This window comes from Erythrolamprus reginae, chromosome Z (assembly GCF_031021105.1).
Source record: "Erythrolamprus reginae isolate rEryReg1 chromosome Z, rEryReg1.hap1, whole genome shotgun sequence".
Classification (NCBI taxonomy): Eukaryota; Metazoa; Chordata; class Lepidosauria; order Squamata; family Dipsadidae; genus Erythrolamprus; species Erythrolamprus reginae.
Window position 1 is genome coordinate 134,327,210 of NC_091963.1, and position 15,321 is coordinate 134,342,530.

Sequence of the window (15,321 nt, forward strand, 5' to 3'; positions counted from 1 at the left end):
AAGTGTTGTACCACATGATTCTTGACAAATGTATCTTTTTCTTTTATGTACGCTGAGAGCATCTGCACCAAGACAAATTCCTTGTGTGTGCAATCACACTTGGCCAATAAAATTCTATTCTATTCTATTCTGTTCTGTTCTAAGCCTGACCACACTTCAAGACTAACCCAATTGCAGTATGTTTTGTACAGCACGTCTTCCCTTCCTAAGTTTTGAATTCCATCTTGGTCCAGTGAAAACAAGACCCTCCATTCCCAAGCTTGGAGCTGCCTGTCCCGAGTGAGTGCTGGACAGACTTAAAGACTCTGGTTCACATTTTTCTTCAGCCATCCAGCTTACTTTAAACAGTCATATTTTCTGGATTATCTATCTGGGGCTTTCTGGAATGACGAAGTAGGGCAAAGATTTTTATTTCATTTAGTGTCGCCACGATTTTTAAAATCCCATAAAAACAATTAAACCGAATGGACAGCCCAGACTAAAATAATCTTACAGACAACAGAAACCAAACGAGGCAGGGATCCTAGACAAGTAATGATAGATCAACCACAGTCTTGGGACTAAATCCAGGAATTTGGAGCTTTCTGGAACCCCAGGAGAGAGGGCGCCATCCTTATCTCTGGCAGAATGCTGTTCCAGAAGAGGAGAAAGCATATTTTCTTGGTTTCACAAGAGGACAATATTTAATGGAAGGGACCTGGAGCACACACCCACTCTGTCAGAATGGAATTTGTGGGCAGAAACAATTGGAAACAAGCAGTTGTTCAGATATCCAGGCCAGGGGTGAAATTCCCAAAATTTTCTCTACCAGTTCTGTGGACATGACTTGGTGGATGTGGCAGGGAAAGGATATTGCCAAATCTCCATTCCCAACCCACTCTGGGGCCAGCCGGAGGTGGTATTTGCCGGTTCTCAACATTTTCGCTACCGGTTCTCCGGAACCTGTCAGAACCTGCTGAATTTCAGCCCTGATCCAGGCCCTGTGAGATAGCAATACCCAATACAGGGATACCTCGTCTTACAAAAGCCTCATCATACAATCTTTTCGAGATACAAACCCGGGGTTTAAGATTTTTTTGCTTCTTCTTACAAACTATTTTCACCTTACAAACCCACCGCCGCCGCTGGGATGTCCCGCCTCTGGACTTCCGTTGCCAGCGAAGCACCCATTTTTGAGCTGCTGGGATTCCCCTGAGGCTCCCCTCCATGGGAAACCCCATCTCTGGACTTCCGTGTTTTTGTGATGCTGCAGGGGAATCCCAGCAGGGGAATCCCAGCAGCGCAAAAACGGGTGCTTCACTGGCAACTGAAGTCCGGAGGTGGGGTTTCCCAGCGAGGGGAGCCTCAGTGAAATCGCAGCATCGCAAAAACACAGAAGTCCGGAGGTGGGGTTTCAAGGACTTCGGTGTTTTTGCGATGTTGTGATTTCACTGATGCTCCCTTCACTGGGAAACTCCACCTCCGGACTTCCGTTGTGTGGAAGTGCTTGTTTTTGTGATGCTGGGATTCCCCTGCAGCATCGCAAAAACACAGAAGCCCAGAGGTGGGGTTTCCTATGGAGGGGAACCTCAGGGGAATCCCAGCAGCGCAAAACAGGAGTTTCGGCTGGCAAAAGGGGTGAATTTTGGGCTTGCACGCATTAATCGCTTTTCCATTGATTCCTATGGGAAACATTGTTTTGTCTTACAAACTTTTCACCTTGAGAACCTCATCCCAGAACCAATTAAGTTTGTAAAACAAGGTATCACTCTACTTTGAATTGCACTTGGAAACCAACTGGTATAGGAAGGTTCCAGAGAGACTTCAAGGGCAGCTCCATGTACAAGTAGTCCTCATTTTACAACTGTTCAAAGTTACTGTTCAAAGTTTCATAGAACAAGTGCTTTACAGCCCATAAAACATCCCCAGTCGTCATAAATTGTTCTGCAACCACCATCTTCTGCAATCACATGACCCCATGTCAGGCATATCAATTTCACGTTTGGATGTGGCTTCCCGCAATCATGTAACTATAGTTTGCAATGGTTTTTTTTGCCGGTTTGAGTAAACAATGAATGGGTTTGCTGAATGGCCCTCATGGCAAAGGCTAATGTAGTATTTTTGGTCATGTGAGTGCCTTGACACTCCGCAAAGACGTAATGTTGTAATCGTAATCCTGGGTTCAACTGCAATTACAAGTCAAAGGCTAGAGCACATTGAGATAATCCAATCGTGAAGTGCCCAGGACACGAATAACTGTCTGAAGGGCCTCAAGGTGAATGAGAGAACTCAAACTTTCAAATTATATGTAGTCAGAAGATTATTTGCCTGATGGAAATGACTTTTGTCAGCTAGAAATTGGGTGTTTTTAAACCAAGTGATGTGATTTGACAAAATGTACATGGCACATTGAGAACAGAGTTGGCTTGTCTCCCAGATGGGTTCCTTCAAAAGGAAATGAGGTGATTATTTCTAAACTGCTCTTTATTGCATTTTAAAACACTATTTCAAAGACACAGTGCTGATCAACAGAATGAAAATGCCCACTAATTAACTCTAGCTTATAAACAGAAAGCCAGTGAGCTCTACAATTATTTTATTTTAATAAAAAATAAGGAAAGATATAGAACAGAAAAGCCGAAATTTGTATAGATATTTATATGTATTTCCTCTCCTGATATTACAGGTAGTCCTTGACTTACCTCCACAACTGAGCCTCAAATTTTTTGTTGACAGGCAAAGTAGTCGTTAAGTGGGTTTTACCCCACTTTTTAATGATTTTCCTTGCCACAATTGTTAGGTGACTCATTGCAGTTGTTAAGTTAGTAACACGGCTGTTAAGTGAATCTGGTAGACTTTGCGTGTCAGAAGGTGATCACATGACCCCACGATGTGGCCGCCATCATAAATATGAGTCACTTGCCAAGAGTCTGCTCATAAGTCACTTTTTTCAGTGCCACTGTAACTCTGAATGGTCACTAAACGAACTGTTATAAATCAAGGATTACCTGTACCAAGAATGTTTTTTTGCGTGAAAAAAACACCCCAACCGACTAGTCTAATTAACTTTAAAGCAGTGAATGTAGTTCCCTAGTGCAAGGCCAAAGAAAGATAAGCCAGCTATAAAGTTGGTTCTCCAGAAATCCAAACAGGAAGGCTTTTTGCAAACCTGGCCAAAAGTTCAGCTTCGATTACAAACCAAGCACAGAACTGAGAGTTACCAACAGGATCTTAATCAGAAATGGAATTGCCTTTTCCTCATCTAAGTTACTTTGTTCTTCTCCAAGGTAATTTATCCAAATCTCATATTAAACAGTTTTTGGTGAGCAGGGGCCACACCAGAGGTGGGTTCCTGCCGCTTCAGACCGATTCTATAGAGCCGGTAGCGGGAATTTTCTCCCGCTTGCTGAACTGGCAGCAATGGCTGGCTGGCCACGCCCCCGAACCGCCTCTCTTGGTGGCGGCTATCTTGTTTTTTTGCTTCTGCGCACATATAGCTGTTTTTCACTTCTGCGCATGTGCAGAAGCTGAGTTTTCAGTACTGCAGATGTGCCTGCGCCGCAGGGCTGCATGGCGTGCAATGCATGCATATCCATGTGGCGCGGGAGGAAGCAAAGCGGCAGAGAAATAAGTCAGAACCCACTGCTGCTCACATGTACGAGCAAAAAGTGGTAGTAAATATGGCGTATTAACAAGCTTGTTACTTATCCTGACGTATCTCAACTTTCTTGTTTTTCTTTGAAGACGTTTCGCTTCTCATCCAAAATGTTTCTTCAGTTGACTGGATGGTGAGTAATGTGAATATTTATATTCATTGCAGACAGTATAGTTTAGCAGTTCTCAAACTGGGAATCGGGACCCCTTTGAGAGTTGAACAACTGTTTCGCAGGGGTTGCCAAAAACCATGGGAAAAGACAAATCTCCCATGGTGTTGGGAACTAAGGCTTCTATTCTGGCGCCTTGAAACATATGTTTCCAATTCGACCAATCAAGCGTTTACAGTGCTCTGACCTACCTGCCAATCAGCTTAAAGCTGTTGGGAGAATTGGCGCTAGACCTGTGAGTCGCCCCGAGTCTTCGGAGAAGGGCGGCATACAAATCTAATAAATAATAATAATAAAAATAATAATAATAGATTTATGGTTGGGGGTCACCACAACAAGAGGAACTGTATTAAGGGTGTATTAAGGGGTCGCGGCATTAGAAAGGTTGAGAACCACTGGTATAGATCCTTCTATTCCTCACCATCCAGTCAGAGCTGAAGAAGCTTCTTCTCAACCAAGAAGCTCATCCATGAAACGTCTTCAAAGAAAAAACAGAAAGTCCAATTGCCTCTTGAAAAAGCACGTTTGGGACAACCATGACCTGGATGATTGAGAATATCCCCTGACACTTATCCTGACCTAATTCAGACATATTTTTATGCCAAAAACTGTAATTTATAAGCCAGAATGCTTTACCAAGCTAAATGCAAAAATTAACTTTAGGCTTTAGCAATCGGAGAATCTCAAACTTTGCCATTGTGATCCTCTGAAATAATAAATCAGTTATTTTTAACAAGTTAAGCCTGACCCCCTCCTCCCCCCAAAAAACCTGGCCATGTTTCAAAAAGTTCTGAAATCCTGGCTTTTTCTCCAGGCCCCATGTATAGAGTAGGCCTCACATGATTTGATTGTCTTTTAATCACTGCTTTTCTTCAGGGCTTTGTGTGAGGATTTTGTTCCTATTGTTTGTCTGATTTTGTCCAACTGTTTTTACTGTTCGCCACCCAGAATGCTTATAGAATTGGGCAGCCTTATAAAGTATATTTCTAAAATTATAGAACAAAGAAAGAAAATGCATTTTCTGAAGCAAGTAATTTGTTTTTTTTAATACCAATCACCTACTTTTAATAATTATATTTTAAATTATGTAATAAATGAAGTAGTTACAGAATCTTTGCACCATTTTTTTTCCAGATGATTTTGTTGGCTGCAAATTCCAAGCAGTATTTTTGATAAAACCACAGTGACTTGTTCTCTAAGAATAAAAAAAAAATAGTGGGGGGAAAAAATCTAACTTTCATCATACTTTTTTGACTCAAACTAACTTTTATTAACACAAAAGCCTTTTTACTTACTAGTTAATAAAAACATTTCTATTTTGAAAAATAGGAGTCTAAAAAAGAATACTGAACTTCAGCAGCACATAACCAACCACAGGCCAAGCCATCAGAGATTGAGAAGTATTTCCAAAAATGTGAAATTCACTATGAAAGTCAGTGGATCCTCAATGCCTTGTAATTGTTTGCCAATGAAAAACAATTCATTGTTTTACACTGCCGAAATGAGAAATTCTCCATTTTGTTTTAGAAATTTCAGTTTTAAAATATGATAAACCAAATTACTAAACTTTATTGACATTTTTGATAAAACAAGTGGCTTTTAACAGACAAGTTTAAATTTTTTTGCATAAAAATACTATGCAAAAAAAAATCAAATACAATTTCAAAATAGTATTCTATAACAAAAGAATACAATATTATTGCCATTCATAGCGTAGAAGGAAAGGTAGAATCTGAGGGCGGAGTTAAAAGAGGGATTAGCCTAGAATCCCTAAGTAGCCACAAACAGATTAAATTCAACCTCCCTTGAATTCCATTGACTTTTTTTCAATTCCAAAGAAGTGTTAACCATTATCTGAGATGATTTCTGTGCATAGACTTTTAGCAATATTTCAGTTTAATTGGACCTTCATTTTTGGTCTCATTCTCATCTGACACATTAGAACCCACCTCTAATAAGAAATGGAAGTAAGAAGAAAAATACGGTAAACTTGACCCCGAATATGGGACTCCTTGGTTTAACATCTGTACACTCAACTGAGAAGCTGAGGTCATCCAAATGGATTTGTTTTAAATAAGCATTACTTTTGAAAAAAAAAATTTTTTTTTGCCTTCTTCTATTGGGGCTCCTGTGACGGAGAGCCAAACACTAATTGCTATTCAATTTTTTTAATCTTCTCCAAATTAAACATAAGATGACAATATCATAGTTTTTCCAGATAAAATGAGAAACAAAAATGTTTCATAAAATTAAGACTGCTCCAGGAATGGCTTGGCTCTAGACCACTACAGTGTTCCCTCGATTTTCGCGGGTTCGAACTTCGCGAAACGTCTATAACACGGTTTTTCAAAAATATTAATTAAAAAATACTTTGCGTTTTTTTCCCCTATACCACGTTTTTTCCTGCCCGATGACGTCATATGTCATTGCCAAACTTTCGTCTGCCTTTAAAAAACATTTTTTTAAATAAACTTTAATAAATAAACATGGTGAGTAATAATCTAAATGGTTGCTAAGGGAATGGGAAATTGTAATTTAGGGTTTTAAAATGTTAAGGGAAGGCTTGGGATACTGTTCATAGCCAAAAATAGTGTATTTACTTCCGCATCTCTACTTCGCGGAAATTCAACTTTCACGGGCGGTCTCGGAACGCATCCCCCACGAAAATCGAGGGAACACTGTATAGTCCCATTGCTACCAAAGAATTAAAGGGGACGACTGAATCTAGAGACCAAAATACACAAGGCAAATTAAATATGGTCTAAATCAAAGGAAAATTTCTCTCTTTCCCGATACCATATGCATGACTGACAGCTTTGCTACTTTAAGCACCATTTTCCCATTGTCCCAAAGGTTGGTATGGCCCCTGGTTTTTTTCCTACTTCTACAAACACACCCAAGAAACTTAATTTATGAGGGGAGCAGTTCTGAAGAACTTGTAATAGGAGTTGCTCTTTCATATCTCTTATGTGACATCATAGTTTTATTTTTCATAGATTAGTTTTAGGAATTAGTGCCGAAGGCAACTTTCTTATCTTCCTTTATCGATTGTACTTCAATCAAAGCGTGTAGGAGTGTTAACGCTAAACATATCATGAGGTTGGGGGTTAAATTTAACTGCAGGCCAATGCTTGAGATGTGACTCTGGCTAGATTTGGGGAATGGAGTTGGGGGGCAGGCTATGGGTATTCCCTCCTTCCTTTTTCTACTGAATTCTCTCTAACAATTCCCCAGTTCCTGTATTTGTGCTGAAATGGTTACAACAGGAAGCAAACGCTGCACTTAAAAAAATAATAATAAAAATCTGAACCTGCCCTACCAGATGTCGTGCAAACAAATGTGGTGGAATTTGATCCAGAGGTTATCGATATGGAGAAAGGGCACCTGCAGATCAAGGAGGCCTGTAACTCAACCTTAGAGCCTGGCAACCTTCCAAATTGGTGAGAGTTATATCAGGGGCACGCCCTTTCTCTGTAGGTAAAACTTCAGAAAAACGAACACCTTCAAGACAAGGCGCCAATGTTTTCTTATGAATGACTTCACGCTGTCCTTTTTGCTGTCTCCAACTGGGAAAGGCAAGGTTGCACTGGAGACAAGGTAGTAGCAGAAATAATCCAGCTTCTACAAACAAGATTTCAGCGCCTCATCTTATCAGGAACTTCCCAAATGCATTTGGGATTGAATGGATTTGCTAAAGCAATATGGAAATTCTTGAATTCTATCACGTAGATGATGAGGCTGAATTCAAAGGGTCAAGCAAGTCATGACTCTCGATTCTTTTGGCACCCACAAAAGATTTAACATATTTTTTGGGATATAAGACGTATTTTTTCCTCCTTCTAAAAAGGGGTGGAAATGTTGGTGCGCCTTATACACAGAATGCAGCAATTTTTGGCCACCTGAAACTCGACTTTGCACGAAAGCGAGGTGGGAAAAAACGTTTTTTCCTTACTTACGTCTTCGAAATCTTGGTGCGTCTTATACACTGGTTGGTCTCATAGTCCTAAAAATACGGTAAGTCCAGCCCACCTTGAATCCCATTAACTCTTATCTACTACCAAATTGCTCTGATCGCCAATAGTTCAGATTCTTGTAGGGAGTGTTAACATGTCATATACATGTATTTATTTCCATAGCCTTCACTTAATAATCATATCAGGACCACAGAAAACCAGAAGCACGAAAGGCTGCTGTATGGGAATGGGGTTGCAGATGTTTTTTTACTGATGCAGAAAGTCTAACACTCATCTGGCCCTCAATTTGTATTCTAATGTTTTTTTCTCGAAGCTAAATATGACAGTATTTATACCATACTCAGAGGCATCATCGTTTTTCAGTATACAATGGTACCTCTACCTAAGAATGCCTCTACTTACGAACTTTTCTAGATAAGAACTGGTTGTTCAATATTTTTTTGCCTCTTCTCAAGAACCATTTTCTACTTACAAACCCGAGCCTCCAAAACTGTAACCGGAAAAGGCAGGAAGAAGCCTCCATGGGGCCTCTCTAGGAATCTCCTAGGAGGAAACAGGGCCGGAAAAGGCAGGAAGAAGCCTCCATGGGGCCTCTCTAGGAATCTCCTAGGAGGAAACAGGGCCAGAAAAGGCAGGGAGAAACCTCCATGGGGCCTCTTTAGGAATCTCCTAGGAGGAAACAGGGCCGGAAAAGGCAGGGAGAAGCCTCCATGGGGCCTCTCTAGGAATCTCCTAGGAGGAAACAGGGCCGGAAAAGGCAGGGAGAAGCCTCCATGGGGCCTCTCTAGGAATCTCCTAGGAGGAAACAGGGCCAGAAAAGGCAGGGAGAAGCCTCCATGGGGCCTCTCTAGGAATTTCCTAGGAGGAAACAGGGCCAGAAAAGGCAGGGAGAAGCCTCCATGGGGCCTCTCTAGGAATCTCCTGGAAGGAAACAGGGCCTCCACCCTCCCTGTGGTTTCCATAATGGCACACATTGTTTGCTTTTACATTGATTCCTATGGGAAAAATTGCTTCTTCTTACAAATCTTTCTACTTAAGAACCTGGTCACAGAACGAATTAAGTTCATAAGTAGAGGTACCACTGTATAGTGAGAAATTAATTAAATTTAATGAAATTAAGAATGCTCTGGGTGACGGCTCTGGCCTTCAGACCACTACAGAGATAATCCTTGTTTAGCGACTATAACTAGGATCAGCAACTGGGTCATAAGGTGAAGTGATTGATAAGTGAAACTGTGACTTTGCTTACAATCTTATCTGAGCTTTCATTTTCTTACAGACCTGCAAAGATTGTAAATGTGAGGACTGATCACAAAATTACTTTTTTATCGTTGTCATGCTGTGAATGGTTACAGTATAGATAGTAGCTGGCTTACAACCACTCAGTGACTGCTTGGAGTTACAACATACCCTAAAATGGAACTTATGACCTGGGTTTGAAATTCTGATGGCTACCTCCCCATGGTCATGTGACCACATTTGAGGTGCTTGGAAACTGGTCCGCATATACAGCCATTTGTAGCATTCTGCAGTCATGTGACCACGATTTACGATGAATGCTTGCTTCCAGTCTCAAACCAAAAAAGAAAAAACAAAACCCACTCATTACATACAAGAGGTTTGCTTACCGACCACAGCATTCTCTTAATTACCACTGATTAGCTAAACTAGTATGGTGATTTGCTTAACAACTGCTGCAAAAATGTCATAAAATTGGGCCAGTCAAATGATGATCTGCTTAACCACCAGCATGACCTATGACCATAATTCTGGTCTCAATTATAGTTATAAGTTGAGGAAAACCTGCACAAGGCAGTCATTAAGAAAATAATACCTATGTTATCACTTCTACCTAAACAGTTAAAGATGACTGCAGCACATACAAACGAAATATGCTTAACTCAGAGAAAAATATCTCTCCTTTCTCATGTCCAATGTATGATTGACAGCTTTGCTATTTAATCCTTACTCTTGCCATCATCCAAAGGAATGTGGTTCTACTTTATGGAAGCCAGAGGTCCTCAAAATTGGTGACTTGTGGATCTCAAACTTGATGACTTGCGACTTGTGGACTTCCAACTTCCAGAATTCTGGGAGTTGAAGTCCGCAAGTCTTAAAGTCGCCAAGTTTGAAGACCTCTGGCATACACAGGGACTAGTCCAAAGAGTCCCTTCTTATAGCAAAGAAGAATCACCTGGAGATGAGAGGTGTAGCTTTGGGTAACATAGAGGACAATGTCAACTAGATTAAGGCCCAGAGCACTTACCAGTTGCAGTCTGGGCCAGCTTCTCCTTAGTTTTGAGGGCATGGGTACGCTCTTCTTTGAGACGCTCATCGTCTTTAAGGAGGGCCACCAGCTGCTTGGCCTTCTCCCGCACGTTGACCCCTTGATCTTTGCCATCCCGGTCAACGTACTGAAAATCCTTTAGTGTTTGGATGGCATAAATATTCTCCTTACACTGTTGTGCGACCCGCTCTGAACCTGTCTTTATTAGGTATTCCATAAGTGTCATAGCCTAGAAGAGATGCAAGAAGAAAAGAACTCATGACATGCTTAGAAAATAAAAGGTGAAAATGAGAATCTAAGAAACTTTGGCCCTGGGGAAGCAGGATTACGGGAATGGCGAGGCTCAAGTAACTAAAGTTTCATATAGGAGACATTTAATACGTGGAATTCACTATCCAAAAGTCTTGGGTAGCGTTATATTTTCGGAGCAGAGGCCCAGTTGAACTGCACGTTCTCTTTTCTCAAAGAAAAGGGGAAGGGTTGTGAAGTGGCTTTGTACAGATTCGGACACGTAATTGCGGCTTTGCTTGAACTGCTTTATTCCAACATAAACATAACGTTAATACAACAGTCAGTATTCAACTGTCAAACCTCCTCGGGGTTTCCCTATTTAACTACCAGCTGGCTGAGGAACGAACCAATGATTGTCCCTTATGTTCCCCGGTCGCTAGGTTACCGCCCCTCTTCCGGTGCCCTTTCCTGTTCTCATAACACTTCCTGTATGGAGCCTTTCTAGGCATCTCCTGTCGTTGGTACTCCCGGACATAACAGGTTGCCAGGGTTTATATGAATTAATGATTCAATGGTGAAAATGTAGGCCAGGGCAGGAATGAATTTCATTGGTAACCTTGGGCTGATTCCTTTTGCTTTTTCTGCAACTCCTACTCCACATGGTAATTAAGGGATAAAAATCAGCGGGCCACATCAAAAGGCCATCATACTGACATCATCGTTTGGGGGGGGGGAATGATTTTAAGGAATCAAAACAGCATATGGTAAGCGCCGTCTTGATAAAAAGGCAGGCTGAGATAAGCAGGGATTCAGCATCCTTTCTGTGTTTCTGGAAGGTACCTGCACTGCGTTTTAGAGAACATGTACTTTCAGAGGAATAATAAACAAATGATTCATCCGGATGGAAACCAGATTGCAATTCCTGGACTTATTATCAATAACCACCGCTTTCTCTATAGCATATCTGTAAACAGCAAAGTTGCCCATATTTCAAGTAGCAGGGAAAAAAGTATGTGTGTGTGAGGGGGGGGGGGGAGATATATGAAGAAACCTGTGTGGGCAAGTTGTACACCTTCAATGTTGCTGGTCTATTTCTCCCCCTAGTCTAGGGGTGACTTGATCGAAGTGTATAAAATCATGCATGGGATAGAAAAGGTGGATAGACAAAAATTATTTTCTCTATCACACAATACTAGGACAAGGGGGCCCTCCCTAAAGCTCATAAGTAAGAAAGCGAGGACAAATCAAGGGAAATATGTCTTCACCCAGAGGGTTGTTGGTTTATGGAATTCACTTCCAGAAGATGGCATGACAGCTGTCAGCCTTGATAGCTTCAAGGCAGGATTAGACAGATTCATGGATGCCAAGCATATAGATGGTTACTGAAACAGATGTCCAAGTGCTGCCTCTATGTTGGTTGAGGCAGGAAGGATTCCCTGAAGTACCACTTGTTGGGGGTCAAGGGAAAGGGAGGGTCTTGCCTTCTCTTTCTGCTCAAGATCCCCATGGACAATTGGTGGGCCACTGTGGGACACAGAATGCTGGACTTGATGGGCTTTGGCCTGATTCAGCATGGCTCTTCTTATGTTCTTACGTTCTAACCATGATGGCTAATGTTTCAGAAAATTGTAGCTCAAATCCCCATTCTTTGTGCAAAATGGCATTCTTCAGTACTACATTTCCCATCGTGGTCGATGCTATTTAGAATCCACCAACATCTAGGGGTTGAATGGTTGCCTACCCCCAACTAATGAACAACATGGTATGCCTCACTTAGCACAGGACATTCAACTTTGACTGAAAATAGCTCACAAAGCTTTACTCAGGCAACCTTTTTTCCTTGGCTTTGATAACCATATATATTCAAAGAAGACATGCAAAGGAATAGAGGTTACTGTCCCATCTAATTCAATAGTCAGATTAGACCGATGAACAGAGTTGGAAGGCACCTTGTAGGTCATCGAGTCCAACCCCCCGCCCAAGCAGGAGACCTGTCACCATTTCTGACAGATAGCAGTCCAGTCTCTTCTTGAAGCTCCCACAACTTCTGAAGACAATCTGTTCCATTGGTTGGTTATTCTCACTATCAGAAAGTTCCCACTTATTTCTAGGTTGAATCTCCCCTTGATCAGTTTCCATCCATTACTGCTTGTTTGGCCTTCAGGTGCTTTTGAAAATAGCTTGACCCCCTTCCTCTCTGGGGCAGCCCCTCAAATATTGGAACACTGCTACCATGTGTCCCCTGGTCCTTCTCTTCACTAGACTAGCAATGCCCAATTCTGCAACCATTCATCGTATGTTTACACCATCAGTCTACATCAGGCCTGTCAAACTGATGGCCCATGCAGGCCACACCCACCCCAGTTCCGCAAAGGCAAAAAACACTGCAATGTATCACGATATGGCCCATGATGTGAGCAGGTTTGACACCCCCTGGTCTAAACCAAAACGTTTGCAGGCAAGTCCTAAGAACTCTGGCAATCTTGGAGGGCCTTCTGAACATGAGCCTGAAATACATCAACATAATTTCCTTTGCCACTGGAGAGGGATAAGGAAAACACAGATTTTGGAAGCTCTAATTGAAAATCAAAGAACAACCCCATAAAACTCTCTCCAAATTCACTCCTGTACAGGAAGTCCTCAGGCAGTCGTTTAGCAACCATTCGATGTTATGGCAGACACCCCCCACCCCCCCAAAAAAGATACTTATGACCCAGATGCAAAGTTCCAATGGTCAAGCGCCCTTCCCAGTCCCATGGTTGCATTTAGGCATTTGGCAACCAGTCCACAGTTAGCCACTTGCAATGTCCCATGATCACATCTGATTTCCAGCAAAAAATGGCCGCTTGAACAATGACCAGCACCAAAAAAAGGGTTGTAAAATCAAGTGTGGTCACATGATGACCCATTTAAATGATAGGCATGAGTTGCAACCATTATATCCATGCTTCATTGCGATCATAAGTTGAAGACTACTTGCATGATGGCTTCCTAGCAACCTTGGTGGTGTAATGGTTAGAGTGCAGTACTGCAAGCTACTTCTGATGATCAGCAGCTGCCAGTAATTTGGCAAATTGAATCTCTGTAGGCTCAAGGTTGACTCAGCCTTCCAGCCTTCCAAGGTCGGTAACATGAGGAACCAGATTGTTGGGGGCGATATGCGTACTCTCTGTAAATTGCTTAGAGACGGTTGTAAAGCACTGTGAAACGGTATATACGTCTAAATGCTATTGCTACCTAGCTTCATTTTAAAGCCTCACCGCCTCTGAGCCCTTGGGCTATTTATGTATGGTATGTTTGTGTGTGTGTTTGTTAGTATATTGGGGTTCTTTTTAAACTTTTTTAAATATTTAAATTTATTTGGATTTGTTACGATTTGTTTATGCCTTGTTGTGAGCCGCCCCGAGTCCGCGGAGAGGGGCGGCATACAAATCTAAATAATAAAAATAAATAAATAAAATAAATAAAAAGGGCTCCAGCCCTAGTTTAGAAGCTTTCTAGGGTTCCATATCTTTCCAATCTTTTCAATCTGGCCTGAATTTGGGATCAGGTGGGTGAGACGTTGCTTCTCGACCGCTGACTAACAGCCCTTCCATTCGAATGCTTAAGAATTAATCTGCATTTGGGAATGAATTAATATATTTGGACTTTTTTTGGGGGGATACAGCATGCAGATGGCAACGCACATATCCATTCTTCTCAATACTGTGTGTTCAAAGAAGCATGCCTTGTGTGATAAAACGCACATCCTAATACATATGAATAACTTTCTTAATAAGGCATCTGTGGAACAGGCTGGGAATGGGATGAAACAGATTTGACAGTGAACAGCTATGAAAAATCGAAAACAGGATGATTATGGCACCGTTAACAGAGATGCACATATTTCCAAGAACAAGAGAGGGTGCATGCTTACCTTGTACACGTGGCGCCAATTTTTCCCATGATCATTCAGACGCTTCCAGATCATGCTCATGATTTCCGAGAAGGCTACTACGTTGTAAGTCAGATCAGCAATTTCAGACATGAGAGAACTGGATGGGCCCCAAGGGTCATTTGACGTAGCCTCACGAACTTTGATTTCGGCTTCAGAGTAATTATGCACAATGTTTTTCATCTGCCGGCGCAGCGAAGACGTCGACATGGTGGTTGGTGATAGAGGAGTGGAGGATGGGGTAGAGAGTCAACTTGTACTGCACTGCAATCTTCCTGTGGGTGGCTTTGAAATTAGCCAGGCAAAGGATAGGCAAAAGGGCTCTCTGGGTTAAAGCAGGTCAAGTTTTTTAACCAATTGCTTAAGACAGCAAATCCTGCATATCCAGTCTGAATTGAACCTGGTTTGTTTCGGAAGAGGCAGGCCGCAACTTCTGCTCCTGTGCTGCTTGCCCGAAGTCCCTAGCTGGCCATGGACTCGATGGGCATCCATCTGGACGTTGCAGCCATCCCGAGACACAGCTGAAAAAGAAACAGGAAAAACTTTAAACATTGATTTATTTAAATTGCTATCCCACTTTTATTACTTTGTAAGTAAGTCAAGAGAGCAAACATGCATAATAGGACCCCCTCTTTTCCGCCTCCCCACACAACAACTCTATGAAGTGGGTGGAGTGAGAGAGAATGAGTGGCTGTGCTGCCCCCTACTCACCACCCACATGTCAAGGTTGGTGTAGGGGGCTTTATTCCATCTAATTCCCCTAACACATCTATTTCAGGTTTTCAGTTAACCTCCAGCTTCAAGATTAGCACAGTAGCTGGCTCCCGACCAAGTAGATAACCAAAAGCAAAACAAATTTACAGCCAAACCTAAAGAAGTATTGGAAATAAAGGTTATGCGTGGGTTAGGTACCAAAAATAAACAGTCCAAATCCCCTCCGAGGTCTGGGCCCTCCACTAAGGTTTGTTGACAGGTCCAGTGGTCCGGTTTCAGGGTTTGCAAGGAGAAGTCACAGGATTTGTCCAAGCCAGGTGTCCGTGGGATCGCTTTCAGCGAAACCAGTCACGAGCAATCTCTAGACTAACCTTCCAG

At 42.0% G+C, this 15,321-nt stretch overlaps 1 protein-coding gene across 8 annotated transcripts in view; it reads right to left on the reverse strand.

Moving 5' to 3' along the window:
* Nucleotides 1-15,321, reverse strand: part of EPN1 (epsin 1) — a 57,581-nt gene that overhangs the window by 23,989 nt on the left and 18,271 nt on the right. For 4 of the 8 annotated variants that reach the window (XM_070727557.1, XM_070727558.1, XM_070727556.1 and 1 more), the window contains 2 exons: nt 14,212-14,750; nt 10,044-10,293 (listed from right to left, as the gene is read on the reverse strand). In XM_070727557.1, the coding sequence (XP_070583658.1) occupies nt 10,044-10,293; nt 14,212-14,439 (478 nt within the window). In that variant the 5' untranslated portion in view covers nt 14,440-14,750. Of the gene's footprint in view, nt 1-10,043; nt 10,294-14,211; nt 14,751-15,321 lie in introns of those variants that run through there. The other 4 variants (XM_070727560.1, XM_070727563.1, XM_070727561.1 and 1 more) reach the window with 1 other exon arrangement.